The sequence below is a fragment of the Cetorhinus maximus genome, chromosome 6 (assembly GCF_964194155.1).
Source record: "Cetorhinus maximus chromosome 6, sCetMax3.hap1.1, whole genome shotgun sequence".
NCBI lineage: Eukaryota > Metazoa > Chordata > Chondrichthyes > Lamniformes > Cetorhinidae > Cetorhinus > Cetorhinus maximus.
Genome location: NC_135884.1, coordinates 29,588,925 through 29,599,658, shown reverse-complemented (window position 1 = coordinate 29,599,658; position 10,734 = coordinate 29,588,925). Strand labels below are relative to the sequence as shown.

The window sequence follows — 10,734 nt, the reverse complement described above, 5'->3', positions numbered from 1 at the left end:
CACTCCACCAAACCCCAACTTAAATGCTCTAATGCAGCCCAAAGCAGCACTCCAGTGCCCCTGACATGGTTAAACATCTCAAGACACTTCACAAGAATGTAAGGAAACAAAAATTGACCCCGAGGCAAAGGAGGAGACATTAGGCCAGGTGACTTAAGTGGCATAGCAGAGTGGGATGTCCTACTTAAAATTCCCATGTCAGCAAAAATGTTAAGTAATGTTCAAATGCCTGGTTCGAGCTATAATGGCATAGTTAAGTGACAGATTACAAGTATTAGTTAATGTTCTAGGATCATGAAAGGTAAGAGAATATTGTTAACTTTAGCACACAGGTATTTGTACGGTGCGGTATGGTTTACAATGTGTTGTGTGTGTGCAGTGAGGCGGCACTTGGGTAGTTTGTCGGTGGAAGCCAATAGGAGGCGGCTTAGCTGATCCGCGCCCCTCCTCTCACTAGGTGTCAGTGGACGGCAGTGGGGAGGGAGGAAGTTGTATTGTTGACTGCTCTGCTCACCCAGGAGAAGAGCACCAGCGTCCCGGGGCTCACTGTCTCTCTCTTTCTTTCTCTTTTTCTCTTCATTTACCGCTCACAAAACCCAGCAGCCCGGTCATGGCGTGTTACCACAGACCGGACGCTAATACCCTGCAGGCCCTGAAGGACATGGCCAACACTCTGAGGATTCACTCCATAACTGCCACGACCGAGGCCGGATCGGGGTAGGTGTCCAGACGGCGGATAATTGAAAGCCCAAGGTTGTCGGATGGCGGCCTCGAATGGGATGTTTTTACCACCCCTCGCCTCCCCCTTCTCCGGCGGCTTGAAACCGGTAGATTGGGGGCGGGAAGCTGACCTGCGATTTAAATCTTAACCGTCACCTTGTGTGTGAAGTTTAAAAAAAATAAACCGCCAAAACCGATCTGGGCAGCGAGTGAAGCGAAAACAGTCTCATCAAGATTTATTATAAATGATAATGATGAAATAAATGGTGGTTGTTGGCTGTGTTTGTGGGGCCCCGTGGCCGGTACACGGCTTCCCGCTGTGATGGCGGCCGGGGAGAGGAGAACATGTTCAGCTCGGCTGTTCCTAACCCTCCCTATTCATTTTTATTCTTTCACGCCCCCCGCCACCCCCTCCCGCCGTCTCCAACTCCGAAAATCTGGGGACCAATAAAGCTACAGATCCCTATCCAGCCGCAGTAGTCAACAGAAAAGAAAATTAACTTGCACCTGTAATTTGTTATCTATAAACATTTTTCTGTGTATGCACTCGATTTGAAAAGTTGTGGCTCTGGTTACGATCTTTGAGAGACGCCTCAAAAAACACAGACAGGTTTAAGGAGTTTGATTGGTGCTTATGTTTCAACAAGTCAATAAATGTGGAATTTTTAAATATTCAAAGATTTAAGCTCAGGTTTCAAGCACTTATTTTTCATAGTTTTGCTTAGTTGATTCGGTTCCCTGTGCTTCCTGGCTACGAATCTAGGTTGCTTATTGTGCGCCAATTCTTGGCCAATCTCACCTGAGTATTACTTGATCATCTTGACGGAAGCTGATGCGAAAACCTGTTTTTCACCTGTCATTGAAACGATAAACACGATTTACCCATGTTCGCCTATTTTGTGATTCCTGTGTTATTTGAAGCAATTTTTGGTGCAGGGCTACCAAACGTAAGACAGGCATGTAAGTAATGTAAGGTTATGCCAAGACAGCAATTGCATGACTTGAACAGTTTCAAGTGTACCCCAGGGTAAGTAATGTTGTTCAGTGAATAATTTATTAAACTCTGAGCTATACGGTTAAGCTAGATCCTCAATCTGTGTTCAATTGATTATAGTTGGGGGCACTACAGTTCAGTTCCAATGGGCAGGGGCATGTCAGACAGGTACCATTCTTGACCACTTGGTGATTAATGCATGTTGTCAATGTTAGGTGAAAACAGGAAAGGCCTCAGCTGTGATGCTCCTTTAGTTGAATAGTCTGCCAGCGTGCATGGGCAAGGAAAGGCTATTTAAGAAAAACTCTAGTATCTGTATATCCATACTGACAAGAAATGAATGCCTTCAATAAAGATGTGGAAGCTGGTGAAGGATAAGAAGCTCAGGCTTTCAAGAATAGATTGAGCTTTGAACAATTCCTATTTGGTCTTTTTGGACTGCCCCTAAATAAAGAGCCATAGTGAAAAGGCAAGTGAGACTGAAGCGGAGTAGAACTGAAAGCACCAAATGTAACATTGGAGTACTACAAAATGGTGTTCTGTAAATTTGGAGAATTAATTTCCAATTGCATCGGGTTGTAAAACTTCTTTTCCTACTTTTTGCAATTATAGTACAAAGAATTAGTTTATGCACAATTGTTACTATTGTAAAGTGAAGATCTCACAGTTTGTAACCCTATTTCATTTTGAAGCTTATTTTTTCTAATTTCTACTCTTAAAGGCCCTATCTCTACGTGGAAAATAATTCCATGGATGCAGGCAGATCCCCAGTATCACTGCTTGCGATATAAGTCTCGACAGCGAGCAATTTGAATATATGGGACATCACAGCCGACCTCAATCTTATTCTTTCCCAACTTTTCAAGTAGTGGTTCCAGGATAATGCTCAGAATCGGCAACTGTGGCTGACATGTTTCTGTATGTAGTCTCAGGTGTTGAGGCCAATGGTTGAACCTGAATTGCTGTCCCAGTTGAAATCAGCTAACTCAGCACTGAGTAGACATCAGGTCTGGGACAGTCTAATGTATATTGCGTTTATATTGTCTCTATTCTTTGAGTCATTGGGGGAGTACAATTTCACTTTTGTATGTTGCCTACCCCAAAACCGAGGAGGCACAAAAGCACAATTTGATGTACTTAATTCCTTAAAGAGGATTGATTATTAGAAGAAAAATATATTGAAGGTTCATTGAAACATAAATGTTGTGAAATAAAGAAATTGTTCAAAGAGCTTGTGTCTGTTGCTCATAAAGTAGCATATTTGCTAATTGGAGCAAACTGAGCACCTTTTCACCATGGAAAGTTAAGGTAATGCTTCAAAATCAGTGTGGAATGGATCTTAACTACCTCTAATCCCAAAAGGAGAGTGTCAGAGAAATAATTGGTCATCTATACTTTCATGCTTGCATAAATATGGGTACATTAGCATGGTGGCTATGTTATGGAGTAGCAATAGAAGCCTAGACTAATGATCTGGAGACATGAGTTTAGATCCCACCATGGCATCTGGGGAGTTTTAGCTCAATTAAATAAATCTGGCATAAAAGGCTAAGTACCAGTAATGGTGATCATGGAAACACTGTCTTGTAAAAAACACCTGGTTCACCAGTGTCTTTTAGGGTAAGAAACCTGGTGTCTGTGCCTGGCCTATATGTGACTCCAGATCCACAGCCATGTCCTTGACTCTTAAATGTCCTCTAAGATGGCCTAGCAAGCCACGAAGTTATAACAAGAGTACTGACCACCATGTTCTGTAGGTCATTTAGGATAGGTAATAAATTATGGTCTTGCCAATGAGGTCCACATCCCATCAATGATTTTTGTAAAAAAGAAATGCAATATTTTACTTTTGTTCTTATTACCTATGTACTGTTCCAGGTTTAGGTCACATTAAAAAGACACAGAATTTGATGGATACATGGTTAAGTATAGCATGAAATGATTGCTCAAGATTGGAGCATGTAAAACATTAATATTTAACATGTGATATGTCTAAGTACTCAAGTTGCATTTGAGATTGTGTCTGATGGAACTAAGGATTTCAACAAAATGGAATGTGCTCTAACCTGCATGAAAAATATTTACTAAAAACAAATGTAGTATGCATTGCTTTTCCAACTTATTAATCTGGTGAAGTGATGTACAAATTTATGTTCCATAAGCAAATCAATGCTTCTGTTTATTTAACAAATTTAAAATATTATTCATCTGTTGATAAAATATTTTTGTGGTTAGCTGGCATTTCCTTTTAAGATACCAGCAAGTGAAAATCTGACACCGTAAATATTAACCAAGATAATGTAGATTTATAAACAAGTTTGAATTCTACTTAGCAAAGATAATCAACCAATAGGAATACTGGAACCTGTGGCATAAAGTAATTCAAATTATTGTTTTGTTTAGTTTGCGTAGCTAAAATTACACCATGTACCTTTTTCCATATGCTTTTATACTTGAGATATAAAAATGACTCAAAATGAAATTTATATTTTTCTAATGTATTTCCCACTCTAGGAAAGGGCTTCTGAATTATTTTTACAAATAAGTCTGCTATTCAAAAAAGTGTGCTTTCAGTTCGTAATTATTTAAGAACTAAGCTGAATGTTGAACTCATTGTTGTTCTACATATTCCCAGATTTTCCTTGTTGCCAAAAGTTGTACACAAAAATGGATACTGCGCAGTTTTAAATTTATTCCAGTAATGCAGATCTCAAAACCGACTGCATTATTTCATACAAATTTCTGGAATAACATTTTTGCTGGAATATTGGATTGAGATTAAACAGATCTAAAGTAATTGCCTACTCTGAAAGGAAATGCTGCTAAATTGAATTGTTGATACCAGAGCATGAACTGTGAAGTGTCAGCATGCTGTTTGATTTACAGACATCCTACATCATGCTGCAGTGCAGCCGAGATTATATCTGTGCTGTTCTTCCATGTCATGAAGTTCAAACCACACGACCCTAAGAACCCTAACAATGACCGCTTTGTACTCTCGAAGGTAAGAACTGCCGCTGTAAACATTACAAATGTATACATACATTTTGCCATCATGTCTTGTACGAAAATAACCATAACACTTACTCTATACTTGAGTTATCAATTTGGTGGGTCAGGAAGACCCATCACATTTTAACTACCGCAAGGATTCAGCAAGAAAGCAGTTATTCAAATAAAATTTTGTAATCTTTGCAGTGAATCATGGAACTAAAGTTTAGCAGATTGTTATATAGGCTTCGGTATAGTAATTATAAGGATGGGGAAGATGTAATAATGTGAGATTTTATTGTTGAAAAAATAATGTAACTAAGATTTTGAATGAGAGGCATGTATGTAATGACCTGCCTTCTCACACATATTCAATATGGTTTAAATTATAGAGATTATACAACTCTTTATGCTGACTTTCAAAACCAATCTAATCTGAAGTACAGAATAACTTTCATTAATATCTTTCCAGAGATATATTGCATATGAAATTACTTGTCAACTGGAAGGGGATTAGAGCATTGCTGCTACCTACTTAAATAAAAGCAAAATACTGTGGATGCTGTAAATCTAAAATAAAAACAGAAAATGCTGGAAAAATTCAGCAGGTCTGACAGCATCTGTGGAGAGAGAAACAGAGTTAACGTTTCGAGTCCGTATGACTTCTTCAGAGCTAAAGAGAAGCAGAAATGTGATGGCATTTATACTGTATAAGGAGGGGGGTGGAGTAGGTAAAGCAGGATAGAAGGTCAGCGATAGGTGGAGCCTAAGGAGAGATTGACAAAGATGTCATGGACATGAGACAAAGGAAATGGTGAAGACTAAAGAAGGTGCTGATAGTGGCATAAAGGTAAGAAAGCAGAATGTGTTAATAGCAGAACAAGGGCCAGCACTCTGAAAGGACAACATAGAACAAGTGACAGGTGGCCCTTTTGGTGGGGGGAGGAAGGGGGAAGGTTGGGGAAAAAGGATAAAACAAGGAATAAAAATAAATAAGTAAATAAAATAAAATTTTAAAAAGGGATGAAGATAGAGGAGAGAGTTCATGGTCTGAAGATGTTGAACTCAATATTAAGACTGGAAGGCTGTAAAGTGCCTGGAAGATGAGGTGTTGTTAGCACATTCTCTTAGATAATATCACCACCTTTAACACGTCTTTGTTTCTTTGTCTGTGACATCTTTTGATTATCTGCTCCTATCACTTCTTGCTTGTCCCTACCACCGCACCCCCTCCCAACTTCTCTCCCCCCACCTTAAACCAGCTTATATTTCACCCCTCTCCTAACTTTACTCAGTTCTGCTGAAGGGTCATGAGGACTCGAAACGTCAACTCTTTTCTTCTCTGCCGATGCTGCCAGACCTGCTGAGTTTTTCCAGATAATTCTGTTTTTGTTTTGGATTTCCAGCATCCGCAGTAGTTTTTTGTTTTTATCGAGGTGTTGTTCTGCCAGTTTGCATTAGGCTTCACTGGAACATTGCAGCAGGCCAAGGACAGACATGAGAGCAGGATGGCCTGTTGAAATGGCAAGTGACAGGAAGGTCTGGGTCATGCTTGCGAACAGACCGAAGGTGTTCCCCAAAGCGCTCACCCAGTCTGCGTTTGGTCTCCCCTATATGGAGGAGACTGCATTGGGAGCAGCACATGCAGTAGGCCAAATTTGAAGGAGGTGCAAGTGAAGCACTGCTTCACCTGAAAGGAATATTTGGGCCCTTGGATGGTGAGGAGGGAGGAGGTTAAGGGGCAGGCATTGCACCTTCTGTATTGCATGGGAAGGTGCCTTGGAAAGGGGATGAGGTGTTGGGGCTGATGGAGGAGTGGACCAGGGTGTCACAGAGGGAACGGTCCCTACAGAATGCCGATGGTGGGGGTGAAGAGAAGATGTGTTTGGTGGTGGCATCATGCTGGAGTTGGCGGAAATGGCGGAGGATGATCCTTTGAGTGCGGAGGCTGATGGGGTGAAAAGTGAGGACAAAGAGAACCCTATCATGGTTCTGGGAGGGAGGGGAAGGGCTGAGGTCATAGGTGCGGGAGATGGATCGGACATGATTGAGGGCCCGGTCAACCACAGTGGGTTGGAAACTTCAGTTAAGGAAGACATGCCAGACGTGCCATTTTGGAAAGTGGCATCATCAGAACAGACACGATGGAGGTGAAGAAACTGAGAGAATGGGATGGAGTCCTTGCAGGAAGCAGCATGTGAGGAGCTGTAGTCGAGTCAGTGGGCTTGTAATGAATGTTGGAGGACAGCCTATCACCAGAAATGGAGACAGAGGGGTCAAGGAAGGGAAGGGAAGTGTCAGATATGGAACATGTGAAGGTGAGAGAGGGTTGGAAATTGGAAGCAAAATTGGTAAATTTTTCCAGGCCCAGACAGCATGAAACAGCACCGATATAGTCATCGATGTACCAAGAAAAGAGTTGTGAGAGGAGGCCTGAGTAGGACTGGCACAAGCAATGTTTCACATATCCCATAAAGAGACAGGCATAATTGGAGCTGATGTGGGTACCCATAGCCACATCTTTTATTTGGAGGAAGTGAGACAAGTTAAAGGAGAAATTTTTCAGTGAGAGAACAAGCTCAGCCAGACTGAGAAGAGTGGTGGTGGATGCGGATTGTTCAGGCCTCTTCAAGGAAGAAGTGAAGAGCCCTCAGACCATCCTGGTGGAGGATGGCGGTGTAGAGGGATTGGACGTCCATGGTGAAGAGGAGGCGGTTAGGACCAGGGAGCTGGAAATTCTTGATACGATGTAGGGCATCAGAGGAATTGTGGATGTAGGTGGGAAGAGACTGGACAAGGAGCGAGAATGGAGTCCAGATAGGAAGAAATGAGTTCCGTGGGGCAGGAACAGGCTGACATGGTGGGCCTACTGGGACAGTCCTGTTTGTGGATTTTGGGAAGGAGGTAGAAGCGGGTTGTCTGGGGTTGGGAAACTGAGGTTGGAAGCTATGGAGAGAAGATCTCCAGAGATGAGGCCAGTGACAGTTCTGGAAACAATGGCTAGATGTTCGGTGTTGGGGTCATAGTCTAGGGGAAGTAGGAAGAAGTGTCTGACAGTTGGCACTCAGCCTCTGCAAGGCAGAGGTTAGTATACCAGACAGCAGCACCACCCTTGTCGGCAGGTTTGATAACAAAGTCAGGGTTGGACCTGAGAGAACGGAGTGCAGCAAGTTCAGAAGGAGACAGGTTGGAGTGAGTGAGAGGAGCAGAGAAATTGAAACAGCTGATGTCACGCTGACAGTTCTCAGTGAAAAGATCAAGAGCAGGTAAGAGGCCAGACGATGGTGTCCAGGTGGAGGGAGAATACTGGAGGCAGGTGAAAGGATCCATTGAACAGGGGGAGGACTCATGCCCAAAGTGAGCATGGAGGCAAAGGCGGTGGAAGAAGAGTTCAGCATCGTGCTGAGCCTGGAATTCATTGAGGTGAGGGCGTAAGGGTATGAAACTGAATCCTTTGCTGAGTACAGAACGGTCAGATCAGAGAGGGGAAGGTCTGCTACATACTTGTTTGTTTAGTTGAAACATTTGCAAGTACAACCAATAGCTCATAAATCTGATCTTCTAACAAATAAAAATAATTAGTCATGTTTACTTATTAAGCTGTCATCTTTAACATGTTTTTAAAATTGAATCCAGAAAGAATAAGGGAAGAGGACACTCAGTACGTGCATGCTGTGTTAACTCAACGTTATTACAATCATATAGCTCTTGTGGCTTTTCCTTGGCTGGTTGATACTACGTAATAAAGCTGAAAAAAACCTTTAGTTAATATTGCTGCTGGTATCAACAAGTAAGCAGTCCTATATTAAGATTGGTATGTAAGGTAATTAACTTGAAGTGAATAAAGGACAGGAAGTTCCATTTGTGCTAAGAACTGTGCATTTAGTGCTAATTAGAGCTAAAGAAGCTGGGTGTTCAGGACCTGTAGGCCCCTAACAAGAGTAAGTTTCTGTTAACAAAAAAGGCCTATAAAATTCTTAGTTCTGGTTACTATAACATTCACATCTAAAGAAAGGAAGTTGACACCATAGAAGAAGACCATTTAGCTAATCATGCCTGTGTCACTGGCTCTTTGCTAGAGCTTTCCTAAAACAAAACTAATACCACTGTCCTCTCCCCAGTATCCTTGCGCCTTCCTTTGTTTCAAATGATTATCTGTGCATCTTTTATTGTATATTGGTCTCTGCCTCTGGCAAAGTATTCCATGCTTTAAGAAATTCCATTGTAATGAAATTTCTCCTAACCGCTCTCTTCACTTTCTTATAATTTTTAAGTTGATCTTGTTTTGTCACTGACTTCCCAACCAGAATAAATTTTTCCCCAATCTACCTATCAGAAACCCTGCACAATTTTAAAAGTGTCTATAAAATCTCGCCTTAACCGTCTCGAGTGAAAATAGTCATCATAAATCTAGTCTCTTCTGATAACTATAGTTTACTTTCCCTATCGTCACCATGATGAATCTAGGCTGATCCGTTGACTGTAATGTGCCATGTATATGTACTGCATGTGGCTATACAATGTATGCTAACCGCAGCCTAACCATTACTTTATTAATTTCTCTTTACCCTTACACTCTTGGAATAGTTACACCATAACTTTAAAAAGCCCATGGACCCAAAATTTCTTGATGTTTGGCACAAGCCAGGAAAGGAGCTGAAATTTGGAATGGGGCCAGTTCGCCTGGTATTCACCCTTTTTCACGTGATAAAGTGTGGTGGGTACATTTTATGCCTTCTCATCATGTTAATGTCAGAAGAGTAAGCGGGACACTTACCAGCTGCTCCTCCATTGGCCCCCACACAATGGAGGTGGAGCTCCATTGTGTTCTGATTCACTTCAGTTAATTCTGTTCCAGGGTGCCAGATTGTACCCTGACATAAATGGGCCCCTTATATGGCGATCAACCACACAGCAATCAGTTATATTTAGAAAAATTGCTACTATAAATGGATCATCTATTTTTAAATAATCTCCATCTTCAGGTGGAAAAGCTCCTTCCTTGATGGAGTGACAGAGTGCTGTCCTGACGTTTCTGGCATACCCTCTCTCCCTCAACAGGCTGTAGGTCCATGGAGTGCTGAAAATAGTGGGAGCAGCCAATCCCTTTTATGCAAAGAACCCTTATGACTGGGTTTGGAGACCAAGCAAGCCTGGTACAGATGCCAACTAGAAGTCTGGTGGTGGGACAAGCATTCAGAAATTTGTGTTCATGTTTTGTTTTTCTTTTTGATTTCAGCATTATTGCAGAGTTGGGCAAAAAGAAACAACTGATCATCTTACCTATGACAGAGTTACTTTATGAAGTGCAAGATGCATATTTAAGGATGCGTTTCAGAATTCTATTTTCTTGGTTTCAGGGTCATGCAGCTCCAATTCTGTATGCTGTCTGGGCAGAGATTGGTTACCTGAATGTAGGTCAGTTACTAACATTGAGGAAAAAGGGTTCCATTCTTGAAGGGCACCCTGTTCCGGTGAGTCTCGAGAAAATATTTATTTACTTTTGGAAGATTTCTGAAAAGCAGAGAAAATCTAAATAACTGAATTGCATACTTTCTGCATTATTTTGGGAAATGGGAGTAGAGAGTGTTACCCATTAACTTCCCCAGGCTCTCCAAATGCTGTTATGGTGGAGGCATAATCTCATCCCTATTACAACCTGCTTTTAGAAAACAAGAAGCTGAAGAAAAAGTGAGAGGGGCTGTAGATCTTTAGATACTTCAAGCGGGGGTGGGGTGGGGGTTTGGGGGAAGATAAACATTTACATCTCTTTGGCTCTGCTGTTTACCTGGGTGTTGCTTTCTCTGGTATTTGTCTCCAAGTCACAGTTTGCCCCTCATGTCTTTTCAGAAACTAGCTTTTGTTGATGTTGCTACTGGATCCTTGGGGCAGGGTCTGGGAGCCGCTGCTGGAATGGCTTATACCGGGAAATACTTTGATAAAGCCAGGTGACCATTTTATATCATTAGCTCTCAAAAACTAGCCATTATCTACTGTTTGTTTTGTATTTTAATTTTTAAATGAAATAT

General features: G+C 41.7%; 1 protein-coding gene across 1 annotated transcript in view; it reads left to right on the top strand.

Annotated features, from left to right (window-relative positions):
• The first annotated feature begins 461 nt into the window (after nt 1-461).
• Nucleotides 462-10,734, top strand: part of LOC144681677 (transketolase-like) — a 43,708-nt gene continuing 33,435 nt past the window's right edge. The window contains exons 1-4 of the mRNA XM_078543500.1: nt 462-717; nt 4,601-4,718; nt 10,066-10,179; nt 10,556-10,653. Coding sequence (XP_078399626.1) covers nt 611-717; nt 4,601-4,718; nt 10,066-10,179; nt 10,556-10,653 — 437 coding nt within the window. The 5' untranslated portion in view covers nt 462-610. The remainder of the gene's footprint in view (nt 718-4,600; nt 4,719-10,065; nt 10,180-10,555; nt 10,654-10,734) is intronic.